Raw genomic sequence first — 18,002 nt, forward strand, 5'->3', positions numbered from 1 at the left:
AGTGCAACATTGTATTCAAGTATTTGCCATTTCAAAAATAATTTCAAGAATAATGTCCTCAAATGTCTTGATTTGTCTTCAAAGAAATTCATTTTCATATTCACATTTGATTTGCTGAAATTAGGTAATTTGGACAATTAAAGAATGAAATATTTAAATGTTTTGAAAATGACAAATCAGTTCTTAAAATAGTTGCTGATTAATTTAACAATGAATTCATAACTGATTAATCATTGCAGTACCACTGTGATTTTATTTTGTGTATTTGAATGAAACTGCAGGATGTAATTTTTTAAATTGATCAGATAAGTGAATTATTGGACAACTTTGATAATTTACACACACACACACACACACACACACACACATATATATATATATATATATACATACATACACAAGGTCTGTTAGAAAAGTATCGGACCTTTTTATTTTTTTCAAAAACCTGATGGATTTGAATCACGTGTGCTTGCATGAGCAAACCTTGAACCTTTGTGCGCATGTATGAACTTTTTCACGCCTGTCAATTGCATCATTTTCTAGTAAGCAGCCTATGTGTGAGGTGTGTGTCATGTGCTTCATTCCAAGGAAAAAGAACGACTGGAGCATCAAATTTTGGCAGAACTTGAGCGACAGCCAGATGGAAACCATTCGGAAGATTCAGACGGCTTTCGGTGACGATCCTATGGGCATCACACAGATTAAGGAGCGGTACAACCGGTTTAAAGACGTCCGCACAACGGTGGAGAGCAAGTCACGCTTCGGTCGGCCATCAACATGCTGAAATGACCGGATCATTCCAAAGTGAACTCTGTGGTGATGCGAGACCGTCGTGTGACTGTCCGAGAAATTGCAGAAGAGGTGGACATCAGCACTTTTTTGGAACATTCCACTGTGACAGAAGATTTGGCCATGAAAAGAGCGGCGGTGAAAATCATGCCGATGGCTTCGGCACGAAGCTGACGGCGGAGCAAAAGCGTTTTTGTGTTGAAGTCTCACAGGACATGTTGTGACATGCCCACCTCTTCCACAATTTCTCGGATAGTCACACGACTGAAAAGTCACAGAAAGCCGTCTGAATCATCCGAATGGTTTCCACCTGGCTGTCGCCCAGTTTCTGGCAAAATTTGATGCGGCGCTGCTCAAGTCGTTCCATCTTTTTCCTTGGAATGAAAAAGCACAGCGCACGACACACATCCCACACAAAGGCTGCTTACCAAATTCAAATTTCAAATGTATTAATTTATATAGCGCCAATTCACGATAAAATCATCTCAAGGCGCTTCACACAAAAAACAATTAAAAAATTTAAAACACAATAAAAAAAATGACCATAAAAGAAAGACAACCATAAAAGAATACAAGAATAAAAACACTTCATAATACTAATGATAAAACAGAGAAAACAAATGAGCCTTTAAACGTGACTTAAAAATCTCCACAGTATCCGACTGCCGAATGTGTGCTGGGAGATCGTTCCACAGAGCTGGGGCACGGTAGGAGAAAGCTCTGTGACCGGCAGACTTTTTATTCACCCTGGGAACACACAGAAGTCCTGCACCCTGAGCACACAGGGCCCGAGCCGGTACATAGGGGCTTACCAGGTCAGCCAGATAGGGAGGTGCAAGTCCATGAACGATTTTATAAACTAATAACAGTACTTTAAAATCCGATCTTGCAGGAACAGGAAGCCAGTGCAGGGACACCAAAACGGGTTTAATGTGGTCAAACTTTCTGCTTTGTGTCAAGAGTCTGGCAGCAGTGTTTTGAACCAGTTGAAGACCCCTAATCCTGGACTGCGGTAAGCCAGAAAATAGAGCATTACAATAGTCCAATCTAGAAGAGACAAATGCATGAATCAAAGTCTCAGCATCAGCCATAGACAGGATGGGACGAATCTTCGCTATATTTCACAAATGGAAGAAAGCAGTCCTCGTAATGTCTCTAATGTGGAGATCAAAGGACAACGTAGGATCAAAAATTACTCCAAGGTTCCTCACTTTATCTGTATGATGTATAACACACGGACCTAAGCTAAGTGCTAGCTGATCAAATTTATGGCGATACCTCGCTGGACCAAGAACCATAACTTCAGTCTTATCAGAATTTAAAAGTAGGAAGTTATTAGACATCCAACTTCTTACTGATGCAAGGCAATCTTCCAAAGATTTTATGTAAGTGAGATTACCAGCAGTTATTGGCATGTACAATTGAGTGTCATCAGCATAGCAATGAAAGGAAATCCCAAAGAGGTGCTACATAAAGGGAAAAAAGCAGGGGGCCTAAAATGGATCCCTGAGGAACCCCAAACTTCATGTCCCTACAATCAGAGGAGATGCCATTACACAGTACGCAGTAAGAGCGACTGGACAGGTATGACGTCAACCATGCAAGAGCAGTTCCAGTAATCCCAAAGTGATTTTCCAGCCTATTGAGTAAAATATGATGATCCACAGTATCAAACGCAGCACTAAGATCCAGCAGCACCAAGACTGTAGTGGTATCTGAGTCCATTGCTCGCAAAAGGTCATTCAATACTTTAGTAAGTGCTGTCTCTGCGGAGTGATATTTTCTAAAAGCAGACTGCAGTGCCTCAAAAAGATTATTCTCAGTGAGGTAGTCCACGAGCTGTCGCGAAACCACTTTTTCCAGGATGTTAGAACAAAATGATAGATTAGATATCGGTCTATAATTCTTCAATATACTAGGATCGAGATTGGATTTCTTAAGTAATGGTTTGATCACTGCAGACTTGAAACATTTAGGAACAGATCCAGAAGTTAATGAGAGATTTATAATTTCCAGCACAGTCAGTCCAAGAATGGGCCACAGGTCCTTAAATAGTTTTGTTGGTATAGGATCAAGTAAACAAGTTGTATATATATATATATATATATATATATATATATATATATATATATATATATATATATATATATATATATATATATATATAGGGTACTATGTACCCAGGCCCAGAGCATGGGGGTGCCCACAAAAAACTGGCATTAAATACATTTTTGTGTTGGATGTTATTAATGTCCATTCAATTCATGTTGTAAAAGAATATAATTTGAATAATGTATAAATGTTGCAAAACATAATTCTGCTCTAATAATATTGAAAGATGCCCCTTCCCACCCCTGCACATTTGTACAATGGTTTAGTCCAGGTGCACAGGCGGTACTCTGCCACACACACACACACACACACACACACACACACACACACACACACACACACACACACACACACACACACACACACACACACACACACACACACACACACACATATCCCACACAGGATCTGACAAAAAGAGGAGGTGTTTAGTAGAGCTGAAACAACTAATCAATTTAATCGATTATTAAAATAGCTGTCAACTAATTTAGTCATCGATTAGTTGTTAAATAACTTTGTTTTACTGCAAATGTTTTGTTTCTTCCAGCACGGCTTTGCTTTGAACTTGAACCAATTGAAGCAGTGATTCACAGATCGAAGCAGTGCTTCAATCTACGATTCGTGGAGTCATTGTTTTATTTCGCTTTATCTTAATGTTTCCCCACTAAAAAGCATATGTCTGTGACTAATATTTACCTTTTTATGTTAATCTGACCTGTTATGGTCTTCTGAAACAGTTGATAGATGTATTTTCTAACTTAAAAACGGAACCGATGCTAACGCTGTTGGGAAGGTGTCGTGACACGGACCCATAACAGGGGGTGTTAATGAACGGACAATGGATAAGCCAAAAAGTAACAATTTAATGTTGTGAAGCGCACAACGAAGTACAGACAATAACAATAGTGCGGAATGTCAATCATACACAAGGTGGCGTGTGGCAGGCTTGAAGATAGGAGACGTCTGGTGATAGAAGAGCCAGAACCCACACAGCTTCCACCACCAACGGATCTGAAGAACACCAGAGCCGCCAAGCCCTGCGCCCCAGGTGGCCACTGTCTTCAGCAGTCAGACCTGGTACTGCTGGCAGAGAACAGAAACAGTTTGATGAGTGTGAGTACGCACACTCAGTAATCCCACAGTCTGTGTTCAGTTAGGAGGGAGAACCTCCACCTCCAATCACACACTCGTACAGCTCCTTGTGAAACCACTTATCTGGTTGGGGTGTGAGGCGAAGCCGTCGCAGTCCACACCAAACGCCAATACAGCAGACAAGGACACGTCACAGGAAAACGGCTGTAAATGAGATCAGACTCTTTTTCAGTTTAAGCAGAGAAATTACCTGTATGGTAGATGATTTCTCGGCGAGGAGGTGGAGTTGCAGTCCGGCCTTTATGGTGATGGTGATGGGTTGAATGAGTGACAGCTGGTGCTGATGAAGAGCGACAGCTGTCACTCCCAGTGGCTCCGGCACCCTCTCGTGCTTGAAGCCCACACTCCAAGCAGGGCGCCATCTGGTGGTGGTGGGCCAGCAGTACCTCCTCTTCAGCGGCCCACACAACAAACGCGTTACCATGTCTATGGCATTTTCAATGTTAAAGTTAGCATTAAGCTGTTGCAGCTGTCAGCACATTTGTTTTCTGTATAATAATTCATGGCTTAGCGTTTGTTGTCATAAAAGAGTCAAATGTATTACAAATTGTAGTATTTTTTAGTTTATTTTTTATTTATATATTAATAATAATAGCAACAACAATAATAGTAATAATAGCCAGTAATACTACAATACAATTTTAGAGAAAGAAAAAAAAACCTGATTAAACACAACAGAAAAGATAAATCCAACTAACAATGAACATAAATAAATAAATATAGAAATAAATAACTGTTTCCTGTGAACACCTAGTGACTCTTAAACCTCTACTTCACATCTGTTTTATTTAAGTTTAATGACAATTTGTTTTGGTCTAAGCTGTGTTTTTACACAAGAAAAAAATAAAATGCAGTAAACTGCACATTTGTGTCTTTTTTCATGAAAATATGTTTTTAAAGATCACATATTACACTTTAGTCAGGCCTTTAAAATAGTTTCGTGGACTCTTGCTGTAATATGTTGTCAGTGGTTGAGATAGTTGCTGTAGGCATCTAAAAATGCTCATAATCAGGTCAAACCTGATGGAAATCTCTTTGTGGTGTGTCGGTGATGTATGTATGTGCAAAATAAAACAAAACACTACTCCAGGTATGTTTTTGACGAGAATATAACATAACTTTGTTACAAGCTCAAACGTTGATGTTGTGTGATAAAAGCCTTTTAATAATAACTCAAAGAAATAATGGCAAAACTCACATGCAAGTAAAAAAAAAAACCCAAAATGATTAATCGAAAAAATAATCAACCGATGAATTGATTACTAAAATAATCGTTAGTTGCAGCCCTAGTGTTTAGGCTGAAATAAAATATGTCTTTCCTAAAAAATCAAAGTCTGGATTTCAAAAAAGAAGAGAAAAAAAAGGACAGGGAAAGAAAACTAAATGAGGGAAAGCAGCTGCTAACCAAATTCGTTGAAAAGAGAGGTGAGCTTGAAAGCTAGCTATATTGAGTTGGGGGGGTCTGGGGGACTAAATTGCACCATTTTCAAGAAAAATGGTGCAATTTGGTGCATTCCCATCTGTTAAAATGCACAGGAATGCACCAAATTGCACCATTTTTCTAGAAAATGGTGCAATTTGGTCCCCCAGACCCCAACTCAGTATTGCTCCCCCAACTTTAAAAAGGGTTCTGACTCTCAGGTGTGATCTAAGGTATACATGATTTAGACCTGGATTGACTACGCATTAGAAATTTGGTGTTTGCGTTAATAAAAAAGAACATAACAGTGTGTGTGTGGGGGGGGGGGGGATCCTCAATATGGCTAGTACCTAGGGCCCAGAATTTGGTGCTACGCCCCTGTATATATATATATATATATATATATATATATATATATATATATATATATATATATATATATATATATATATATATATATATATATATATATATATATATATATATGAATCATGATATGTTGGAACTGGGATTTCTTCAATGCATAAAAAGTCTTCTTCTGTATAGAAAAGAATTCTTTCTTCAGTTTAGTTCTTAAATGGAAATGCTAACAGCACTTCGCATCTGATATGTACAGCAGTGACAGCTGAGTGCAGTTAAGGGAGCGAAAACTCTCTGTGTAGTAGTTTGGAAGACAGCCACCTGATTGTTTTGCTTGCAGTCTTGGATGTGAATTCTGTTTCCGTGATGATGTTGCATACCATACCATGTAGAGCAATAATCGAGTTAAACCAAACAGAGGCTGCACCCCCACTGCAGACAGAAGTCATTTAAACAATTAGAAGGTCACACAAAGACATATATTTAAGTGTTTTTATGAAGTTTTAATTGACTTGGCACTCAAATGTGAAATTGTTACATTTGGCATTAAGACTGAGGTGTGAAAACCATGTCTGACTCTTTTCTTGAAGGTCTTTGTCTTTGTGTTGATGAAGGTATCATCAGTGATGCATACGTCTTGAAATAATAGAGATGGAACCTGACAACAACTGTCAGAACTTGGTCCAATCATCAGGATCTGAGGGTTCCCAAGAACTTTCTGTCTGAGAGTCCTTGGAAGACTCTTACAATGAGGATGATGTCAGTGACGCAGAGTACCAACAAAACCTAAAGTTAGACCCCAAGTCATGCCTTGAACCACAAATCTGGCAAAGCTACCTTACCAAGCAAAGTGATGAGGATGTTTCATATCAAGAGGAGGATGAAATCTGTATCAGTGAATCAAGAGAGTCCCTCACTGAGTGTCTGCAAATCTGCACTTCAACGACCTCCCACTGGGCTCGCCCTGATCCCCAGCCTGACCGCACCTCACACTCTCCTTGCTCTTCCTCCTCTCATGGCTGTGCTGCTTTGAACCTCGCCTTGACCTTGGCCACTCAGGGCCCTCAGCCTGGTAACAGGAGGGCTGAATCTTCAGAAGGAGGGAGCAGTGAAGCACCTCCTGCTTCTGTCAACTTTGGAATTCCGAACGAGGTTGCTGAGCAGGCAGAGAAGAGGAACTCAGAGTCTGACGCAGATCCGTGCAGACTGAACCGGCACAGGGCACAGCGCACAGCGCACACGTAAGTGTCATAACCTCATTTATTAGATGGCTGTAGATGGCTGTAGAATTCCATACTGAATAACAAAACTGCACAGCAAACAGTAATGGCTTTCACATTCTGAATATGATCTGTGAATACATCATTTGTGATTGCATGGAGAATAGCTTTAGATTAAAATTGCAGATAAGACATTATTTAATGTGGCTTTTATATCAAGCTTAAGACTGAATTTAATCAATAACTTATATGTGCAAAGGACTGTGAGTGCTGGTTATTTTCATGCTGGTCTATTTGGGGATGGCTTACAGCAAGAATTCCCCATGGCTTTACCCGTCAGAGCGGGATAAGAATAAAATATGACCATAGCTATGATGAAGTTGGCAAACACCCGTTTGACAGACACCAGCATGTGTCACTGCCGGTCACCCGATCTCTTTTCCAATAGTAAGACTTGCAATGGAAAGTGAACTCCTTCCTTTACTGACCTCATGGAGCCCCTAAGTTAGCTGTAAGTAAATATGGAGTTTTAAATAGTGCACTTGATTCAGCAAGGTCCACTTCAAAGCTTGTGTACCAGTTAGAATAATGATTTATATAAATTCCTTTATTAACGACAAAGATTGAAACTTTGTCACAAAATCAAATATCAAACTGAATGTTTTTTAAATGTTAATTTACTTTTTTGTGTGTGTCAATTTTAATTCAGTTTATTTCATTTAGCGCCAAATCACAACAAAGCTGCCTCAAGGCGCTTCACATAAGTAAGGTCTAACCTTACCAACACTTACAGCAAGCACACAGGTGACAGTGACAAGGAAACACTCCCTCTGATGATGTGAGGACGAAACCTCAACCAGACCAGACTGAAAGGGGTGACCCTCTGCTTGGGCCATGCTACTGACACAATTGACAATATACAGGAAATTTTGGGATTACCTTTCATTGCTATGCTGATGATACTCAGTTATACATGCCGATAACTGCTGGTGATCTCATCCACATAAAATCCTTAGAAGATTGCCTTACATCAGTGAAAAGCTGGATGTCTAGCAACTTCCTGTGTGTTTTAACTTCCCACCCTCTCTGTGTCATTGTTTTCCTTTGTCTCAGGGCTCAGACACATTGAAAGCCAGTCAGAACGCCACATCAAGGAGACTAAGTCCAAATGTAAGCACACTGCTCACCTTCTAACTGACGCGCCCAACCCTCAAAATAAGGGAGCCCTGCTGTTTAAAAAACAACACCAAAGAGTCAAGAAGTTCACACTTGTGAGTTACGGGACTGGTGATAGCGATCTCAATACTGAAGACCAAATAGAAGAAGAAGAAGAAATTGGGTCAGCAGAGTGTAACGTTGCAGCGACAAGCGATTCTGATTTTGAAGAGGAGAACTTTGTGGATCCCCGAAAGCATTTTTTAAGTCTGAAGTGGAAACGTTTTGAAGCAATGGAAGAACTACCAGAGACAAAGGGAAAAGGCTTAATGATGTTTGCCCAGCGTCGTAAACGTATGGATCAAATTCTGTCAGAGCATGAAGAACTGATAAGTAAAGGCTTACCTGTGGAGCCTTTGCAAGTTGAAAACCAGAATACTAACAATGCTAAGCTGATGTACCAGGATTTTGAACAGCCCATTCAGAGCTGCATGGATGCAGATCTGAAGCAGACTCAAAAGAGTGTTCACAAGATGAATTACATATCCAGTGTGCCAAAGCTGATAGTGCCGAACAGAACCGCAAAGCCCTTCCCAGGAATTCAGGAGAATGCTAGTGTTCCTGTTCAGTCTCCAGTGCTAAAGAGGCATGAACCCAGATTTAAAGTCCCTGTAGCTATTAACACTAGCCCATATGTTTGGTCCCCAACTGGAGACATTATAGCCTCCAGAGATGAACGAATATCTGTGCCAGCTATCAAGACTGGCATCCTACCAGAGTCCAGACGGAGAGGCACTACTAAACAGTCATCAACATTGGTACAAGACTCAGATGTTTACCTTCAGAATACTGAGGAAGACTTTTTCAGTCTTGGGGCTGAAGCTTCTAACTTCATGCAACCCAGAGCAGTAAAACTCAAGCATCCACCTCCAGTTGCCCCAAAGCCTGCTTTCAACCCAACCTGCCCACCTTGGATGAGAAAGAGTCCCACTGATGAGCCTTGTATCCCACCAAAAAGTCCAGTTTCACCTCCTTGTCAAAGTCCCAAGGGGCCTCATATTCAACAACCTGCTCAGCGCCAAGAAATGGCCAACCGCTTGGCACCCAATCAATCTCCAGCAACACTTCAAACCCCTGGCAGTGCCTGGGCATCAAGCAATACCTCTCCTCAGCTTCATCTTCCACCAACCACAACTAACCGGAGTCAAGAGCTGCCACGGTCCCCAGTGAGTATTCGGGCCCACAGTTCTTCTTACAGTTCACATCACCCACCTTCAGCCACAAGGAATAAAACAGACAGTGCTCCAAACTCTGTTGCTTCCTGTCCACCTCCAGCAAGGAAGTCATACATCCTTGCATCAAAAGGAACAACCGTTTCTCCAAGGAGTCAGCTAACAGATAGAGATATTAGTCGGGCTGATGATGGTCCAACTATGATGGGTAAAGGTGTAGAGCTTTTTGCCAAAAGGCAGTCTCGTATGGAGAAGTTTGTTGTTGGTGCTGAAAGAGTACAAGATCGCAAAACAAGGCCTCCCTCCCCCAGCTCATCCCTACCCCACTCCTGGAGGTATTCCCCTAATGTCCGTGCACCACCTCCTTTATCTTACAATCCCCTCCTTGCTCCTTTCTACCCTCCATCAGCAGCCAAGCAACCCCCCTCAACAAGCCCCCAAATTAAGCCTAAAAATAAAGCAAAATCTAAGCCACCTCCAAAGCACCTCAACACCTTAGATATTATGAAACATCAGCCTTATCAGTTGGACTCATCACTCTTCAAGTATGATGCAAACACTGAGACCAAAAGCCCCAGTACAGAATCAAAATCTGAGGCTACCCATAGCCTTAAAGAAAGATCTGCCTCTTATCAGACCCCTTATCAGGGCTCTGATAAGGCAGTTCAGAAAAAAACAAAATCCCTTAAATCTTCTGGATTGGTAAGTGCTCAGAATTCTGCTTCCTGTCAAAGCATGAGCTCTGCTGAACTTGTTTCTATTGACAAGCACTTGGATGGAACTCACACTGACACATCTGCCTCACCTCACATAACCGATAAGAGGGCACCGAGGTCCCAACCTGCCAACATGTCCTTTCAGTCATCACCTGCTGGTGACTGGTTTTCTCCTGTATCACTTATTGTGAGAGGAACTCGCCAAATGGCCCCTCGGCCAAAATTTTCCGCGAAGAAACCAATGATAGGAAGCAAACAATGGAAGTCTGTTGCTATGGTTCGTTAGTTCTTACAGTGTATATGACGATGCGTCCTAAACGCTGACAAGGTGATGCATAGCTGAAACTTGGTGGCATTTAAAATATTTCAACCTACTGTGTAGGATTTCATGTCATCTAGTGGTGATGTTGCAGATTGCATTATGCCGTTGGAGAAACAATTTTGTTTTCCTCACGTTTTTGCTTTTTTAGTAACAAGGACTCATGCTCCCTTGCCTTCTCTTGTGATATGCAATATGGTTATGAATGCTATATTTCGTTTTTTTCTAATAAAAACCCCTAAATCATGCACACTGTTGCTTTAAACATTAGCAGGTGGCACATAGTTTTGCACTGTTTAAATATAGAACACAAAGAAGCATAGCTGTTAATGTAGAGACAATGATTAGAGTATGCACAAAAGTTGTTTGCAGGTGACGTGGTGAAAACGTGGTCATTGCACTTGCTTCCAAAGTAGAAGGTTCCTGATTCAAGTCCAATTCATGTAATGTGGAGTTGTGTCAGGAAGAGCATCTGCCAAAAAAATGTCAAATTAACATGCAGATCCCTTAGTCCATGAGCCAATCATCAATTTTGACGATGAAACACTTAGAATCCAGCCTCAGTGTACCATGGCCTACACAAACATGTATGACAGCAATCTCAGGGTGGCAACTGTAGCCAGGTAGGGGTCAATGAACAGTTACTCAGAGGTCAAAATGTAAAAATGCTCCAGTCATGTTGAAAACTATACCACATTATTTGTCTGATCATAACGATTCCAAAAAGGTATAGTTTGGACTATCTATGACTGAATGTTCTGGTGTTATGGGATAAAAACAGCAGAAATTGTGACAGTGGTCAGTTTCAGTTTGTACAGGGGTCAAAAGATAAAGTTGCTCCAATTTCAGTAAAAAATAAATAAATAAATAAATATGCAATTTACTGGTTGAAAAAAAAGGATTAATAAATGGCATAGTTTTGACTGTGTTGAATGTTTGGTCTCCAAAGTAAAGGTTAAGCAAGGTTAATGTCCATTGGATTCTATGACATGTGACATATGTTACCCTGTAACATGATAACTAAACATGACAGATGGTGCAAAGTATTCCTTTTTAGAACCCTATTAACCCAAACAATAATTTGCATCACTTACTACCAAATTTGGGGCAACTTTATCTTTTGATCCCTGAACAAACTGAAACTGACTTTTGTCAGCATTTTTTCTGTTTTTACTCCATAACTCCAGAACATTCAGTAATAGATAGTCCAAACTATACCTTTTTTGGAATCATTAGGATCACATACATAATCTGGTATTGTTTTCAATATGATTGGAACATTTTTAAATTTTGATTTCTGTGTAACCCTTCATTGACCCTTACCTGGCTACAGCTGCCACCCTGGCCTTGTTGTCACACTTTTCTGTGTAGGCTATGGTACACTGAGTCTAAGTGTTGGTTTGTCACCTTAAGTGACACTGAAAACCTGCTTGGCTCATGGACTACCTATCAGATCTGTGGTTGTGACCCCGAGCGTAAAGGGAGAAGCCAAAAGATCTTACTTACAGAAAAGTTGTTTACCTAATTATTTGCAAATTCATTTAAAAAAAATGTATCAAATCAACAAGCATTGCAAGTACTGCACATAAAATCACTTTTCTGAAACTTTGGAGGTGCAGCTGCATTTAATAAATGAAATGTGCGACAACATATTCTTCTCAGGTAGTGCCATAACATAAATAATAAAGCTGTGCAAAAATGTGTTACAAATTTGGATTCTCATTTGTAGCTCTATTTATTTTATTTAAGAAACATGAGTGTTTAACAAATGTTCTACTGTATGCTCGATAGTATTTATTCAATTTTAATTTCATAAATTTAATGCAACATATATTTTTCATAATTTTGTCCTCAGGAATATATATATATATATATATATATATATATATATATATATATATATATACATACATATATATATATATATATAAAATGTGAGAATTTACACAACATTTGAATCATCTTGTGCCATTGGGGTGATACTGTATGTGCATGTCTTTTTGGATGCATATATTTTTCAATTCCTTTAGTATCATTCCAAACTGTGATGGTATCATAACTACTAAAAGCACTTAAAAAAGTGATGGTTATTAACTCTGATGACTTGAAATGCTTTTTTAACCTGGCCATAATTTATGCAAATATGAGTTATGTAACAGTTATTAAAGTCATATTCTAGCCTTGAACACATGAACAGACTATTACAGAATTGTGTATAATGTTATACACACTGCAAACATTGACTTAAAGGGAAAATAACAACAGCAGTTTGTTTGTTCCCTTTTTGTGGACATATTGTATCATGGTTTACTTCACTTATTGTAGTGAGCACAGTGCAATTAAATTTCTCTTTCTTCCCACTTGTGTGCTTCTTATGTGTGTGTGTGTCATGCACTCCTGTATTCATACTTTTACAGAGTTCCTCATGTCTTCTGCTACAACTTTTTCACTGCCTCACAGCCGTCACATTCAATTTATCCTGCAGCGCCTTCAGCAATATCCATTTACTGGGATTAAGGTCGGGACTGCTGATTTATGTAATTAACTTTAAAAAGTCATATTGCTGAAAGTTGATGCTGTCACTGACCTTTATAGCTTAACCACGCTCTTTAGATGAAATGTATTTTTTCACCCTTTTTTTCATCAAGGTTTCTTTAACTTTAAAGCTTAGCATTTTAGAACTTTGATCTTTCCTTTGAATGACCACTGTAAATCTGACATTATATTTTCCAATTTTAATGATTATGGACAGAAGGTTAATCCCATGGACACCTTTATTCCAAAAGCGAAAATCATACTGTTTCAAACTTTAATTAACAATGGCATGTAGATATACAACTTAGAGGTGTTTCACTGATGATAAATTGGAGTTTTTTTCTTTGAGTGTAGCGAAATTAAATAATTTGCAGTTATTAAATTTTGGCCACACACGGCAGCAACATAAGATGTAGAAAGTTTAAATAATTAATAATCATTAAGCTCTAAACTGGAATGGGCCTCACCAGCGGATCACCAAAATATTTAACAATTTTAAGATTTAATAATTATTTGGATCAAATGGGTGGACCAAAAATGTAATGAATTTGAATAGTAAGATTTATTAATCATTAATATTGAAATGTTCTCCTTATGAGGATCAAGGTAAGTCACGCCTCATTAGTAAAGGCAATAGTTATTTGGAAGGATCACTCATAATGTCTCTGTACTAATTTGAAATAATGTCAAATTTATTTGAATTAATCAACACTAAACCTCCATCTAATGTTTTAGGGTAAGCCTTTTGTTGCCGGATGCCCTTCACTAACCCTGGATCAGATGTACCAGGTAGTGACATGGAGCGACAGAAATGTAGGGCTCTATCTTTCACCTGGGGCAAAGAAGGGCACAGCACACTGCAAGTGTCTTTGATAGAATACAAGTGATGCAGTTCTTGTTTTCACACAACCCAGTCTTTGATAGAAAAACCCATTACATACATAAAATGCACATTGCAACCAAAGCAGAAAACACACATTTTCAGTTTGATTGAGAGAGAGAACAGTTTTTAGCTTACCATTATAGGAGTTGCAGACATCCTTTCAGATATTTACGTATGTGTTCAGTCTGTTTCAAATGCCAGTGGTCTTTCCTTTCTGGGTTTACCCTGTGAATAGCAGTGGTCCTAATGTTGATGCACTTCTGTCTGAAAGGAAATGACTGATTGGTTTGTTTCAAGTTATGCCCAAAATACACTCATGACTAAATACAACTTACACAAACGTATTGCGCCATGTTAATAGCAGTTGTGAAGTTGATCAGGTCGAGTCTCTGAGCATGTGCAACACCTTTGAATTGCTCTCGGTCCTGGATGCCAACCAGTCAGGCAGACTGGCAAGAAAAGTTGTCCTTTATACTCACCTCACAAAAATAACCATCTATCTGCTGCAGCTAGGTAAAACCTGGGCATCTGTTTGGCCTTCTCCAGCTGCTGGTATCCTCAGTATTGACACACCTATGTGCTGGATAATGTCCAAAGAAACACAAATTAATTTGACATTACAGTCATTTGCATGCATAGTGCCTCCAATTTCAGGGCCCATTTTTGTTAATAAGAAAGGTCGCTTTTACAGACAGTTTTCTTTTGGTAGTCAGGAGATGTATCAATTATTAAGTAATACAGACAGTATGGAACTGTATGTTAAATCTGTTTGGAGTAGGCAGTTCTCACAAACTGACTGACTATGCAAGAACAAAACTAGTGATATAAGCTATCAACTCAATCAATCAACTTTTTTCTTATATAGCGCCAAATCACAACAAACAGTTGCCCCAAGGCGCTCCATATTGTAAGGCAAGGCCATACAATAATTATGAAAAACCCCAACGGTCAAAACGACCCCCTATGAGCAAGCACTTGGCCACAGTGGGAAGGAAAAACTCCCTTATAACAGGAAGAAACCTCCAGCAGAACCAGGCTCAGGGAGGGGCAGTCTTCTGCTGAGACTGGTTGGGGCTGAGGGAAAAAACCAGGAAAAAGACATGCCGTGAAGGGGGGCAGAGATCGATCACTAATGATTAAATGCAGAGTGATGCATACGGAGCAAAAAGAGAAAGAAACAGTGCATCATGGGAACCCCCCCACAATCTACGTCTAAAGCAGCATAACCAAGGGATGGTCCAGGGTCACCCGATCCAGCCCTAACTATAAGCCTTAGCGAAAAGGAAAGTTTTAAGCCTAATCTTAAAAGTAGAGAGGGTATCTATCTCCCTGATCTGAATTGGGAGCTGGTTCCACAGGAGAGGAGCCTGAAAGCTGAAGGCTCTGCCTCCCATTCTACTCTTACAAACCCTAGGAACTGAGCGCCTTGGGGCAACTGTTTGTTGTGATTTGGCGCTATATAAGAAAAAAGTTGATTGATTGATTGAACTACAAGTAAGCCCGCAGTCTGAGAGCGAAGCGCTCTAATGGGGTAAACAAACAACTCTGAAGAAGTTATAGGCTTCAGGGGATGGGATTAAAGAAACTGAGGATGGTGCAAAATTTGGCTATTCAAAAATATACCACATCATTTGTCTGATCATAAAGATTCCAGAAAGGTATAGTTTGGACTATCTATGACTGAATGTTATGGAGTTATGGGGGAAAAACAGCAAGAATGGTGACAAAGGTCAATTTCAGTTTGTACACATGTCAAACGTTAACGTGACTCCAATTTTGGTAAAAAGTGGTACAAATTATTGATTGAGCTAATAGGATTAATAAATGGAATAGGTTTGACTGTGTTGAATGATTGATCTCCAAAATGAAGGTCAAACAATGTCGACATCCATTGGATTCTATGACGTGACCTATGCTACCTTGTAACGTGATAACTAAACATGACATAAAACCCTATTAACCAATAATTTGCATCACTTTTTCTCAAAATTGGCACAACTTTAACTTTTGACCCCTGTACAAACTGAAAATGACTTTTGTCACCATTCCTGCTGTTTTCACCCCATAGCATTCAGTCGTAGACAGTCCAAACTATACCTTTTAGGAATCTTTATGATCAGACAAATAATGTGGTATAGTTTTGAATATGATTGGAACATTTGTAAATTTTGACCCTTGTGTAATTCTTCAATTGACCCCAACCTGGCCGCCTACTGAAAATTCAAATGGCCAGTCTGTTTTCTCAAAAGATTAATGTTTAAGGAGTATTTGTGCCAAATTTGGTGCTTGTATCACCATTTGCAGGATTTCTCTGTAAATATTCTGTCAACTGCTGCACTAAACATACATTCAGTGACTTAGAAATGTTCACATATCAATATTTCATAATTACTTATTACTTATTGTTCGTTTTTACTTATATAATTGACTAAAATTATATTTTGGCCCTTGACAGAGTAATGTGCTCTAATAATAACCTTTCTGACACATTGTTTACAAAAATGTCATATGAAGGGCTGCCAATGGCGAATTAGAACAAGTCCTCACAATAAATTCTTCTTATTATTATTGTTATAATTCATAGATTTTGTCACTCTCATGAACACTGATTTAAACACTTACTCTGGATCCTCACAAACAGGACACTGGCATTAATGATTTTCAAAGCTTGTCTGAAATCTGCAGTATTCATGTTGACAAAATTCTTTGTCAAAAAAAAGTTTTGTTTCCAATCATTTTAAACTCCAGTATTCTGTGTATTAATATGTTTGAGGCTGGCAGGTTGTCCAAGCTTGCATTTTGACAGAAGGTGGCAGCAGAGTTTGCAATCAGTCTGTCACATCAGTCAAACTATTTCTGATTTTCTTGCAGGAATTTAGTAGAAGCCACTCTCCGAGCCTCTCTAAGCAGCTGAATTCTGCTCCTCCTGCCAAACTTCTCTCACCTTTGAGCATCCTTGGGACCCAGCCATCATTTTTACCCATGCAAAGGCCAAGATCCTTCCAACAAAAGGCCTACAAATCACCTACACCATGGGAGGCGGCATCCAAGAGCCCCATTGGGTCAGTGGATGAGGCATTTCTTTACCGGAGCCTTCAGTCATCTGTTGCCTCTAACGTCAAAGTTGCTGGGCAACGTAAAACTCTGCCGGAGCCTCCACATGAGTGGAAGCGTCGGGTGTCTCTAGATGCCTTCGCTTTAAGCAAGGATGATCATTTTGTGGCCCCTTCCTTTCAGGCACCATCCATGAGTAAGACCGGGCAGGTTTTCTATGGGCCTCCATTCAAACCTGCCCAACCTCTGAAGTGTGTCAGTAAAACCTCGTTAGGGTACAGCAGCCGATCTAAAGACTTTGATGGGTTTAGCACAGCCCAGAGAAGATAACACCACTGAAGACCATGGATAAATTTACCAATTTATGCCAACACACATCATCATGTTCATTTGGTCCAAAGTCATGTAATGTGGCGACTCTGCAGTGATCAAGAATGGCATGTTAGATAATGTTTGTTTCAGATTAAAGCAGAAACTTCACATAACTGCACTTGGAAATTTTTTCATCAGCAACAATGATCATTTCTGTGGATTTATAGGACCAGATTGGTGGGGGTAACTTGGATCTTGTCTCTGATTCCAGATCATGTTACCTCTCCCTTGACCCTTTGAAATTGCCCCTTGTGGGATTAATAAAGTTGTTGATTGATTGAAGACCTACATCACTCCCAAATGCCAGCTGAATCTGTTCATGTGTTTTTGAGATGTTCTCCTAAGGGCCCCTTCACACATAACGCGAAAGACGCAGAAACCGGAAGAAGATCTGCAAACCAAACACGAAATGGGGAACCACAAAACATTCCACCTGCTGTTGTGAGGGATGCATGGTTGCACAGGCGTGCACGACACGACGGCAACGGTTTCATGCATGCTCGTGCGCATGCACGAACACAGTGCAAGCAGGAGCGTGTTGCACCACATAGCGCCGCTGTTGTGGAGAAAAAACAAAACAAAAACCAGCTGGAACGTGTTGCACCACATCGCGCCTCTGCTGTGATGAAAAAAACCCCACACACACCATAAAAAAACACCACATTTTATTGAATCCCTCTTAC

At 39.7% G+C, this 18,002-nt stretch overlaps 1 protein-coding gene across 1 annotated transcript; it reads left to right on the forward strand.

Annotated features, from left to right (window-relative positions):
- Positions 1 to 7,427: 7,427 nt before the first annotated feature.
- On the forward strand, positions 7,428 to 17,292 carry LOC117526569 (synaptopodin-2-like). Its single transcript, XM_034188632.1, has 3 exons — positions 7,428 to 7,500; positions 8,167 to 10,142; positions 16,765 to 17,292. The coding sequence occupies exons 1-3, from the start codon at positions 7,428 to 7,430 to the stop codon at positions 17,275 to 17,277; spliced, it is 2,562 nt and encodes an 853-aa protein (XP_034044523.1). The 3' UTR covers positions 17,278 to 17,292.
- The last annotated feature ends 710 nt before the right edge of the window (positions 17,293 to 18,002 follow it).

The sequence above is a fragment of the Thalassophryne amazonica genome, chromosome 15 (genome assembly GCF_902500255.1).
Source record: "Thalassophryne amazonica chromosome 15, fThaAma1.1, whole genome shotgun sequence".
NCBI classification, from domain to species: domain Eukaryota; kingdom Metazoa; phylum Chordata; class Actinopteri; order Batrachoidiformes; family Batrachoididae; genus Thalassophryne; species Thalassophryne amazonica.

Excerpts from the sequence above, each read along its gene's own strand:
- LOC117526569 (XM_034188632.1), top strand. The coding sequence starts at position 7,428 with ATGAAGTTGGCAAACACCCGTTTGACAGACACCAGCATGTGTCACTGC. Across the intron at positions 7,501-8,166 it reads ACCCGATCTCTTTTCCAATA|GGCTCAGACACATTGAAAGC; the intron begins GTAAGACTTGCA and ends CCTTTGTCTCAG. Across the intron at positions 10,143-16,764 it reads CCCTTAAATCTTCTGGATTG|GAATTTAGTAGAAGCCACTC; the intron begins GTAAGTGCTCAG and ends ATTTTCTTGCAG.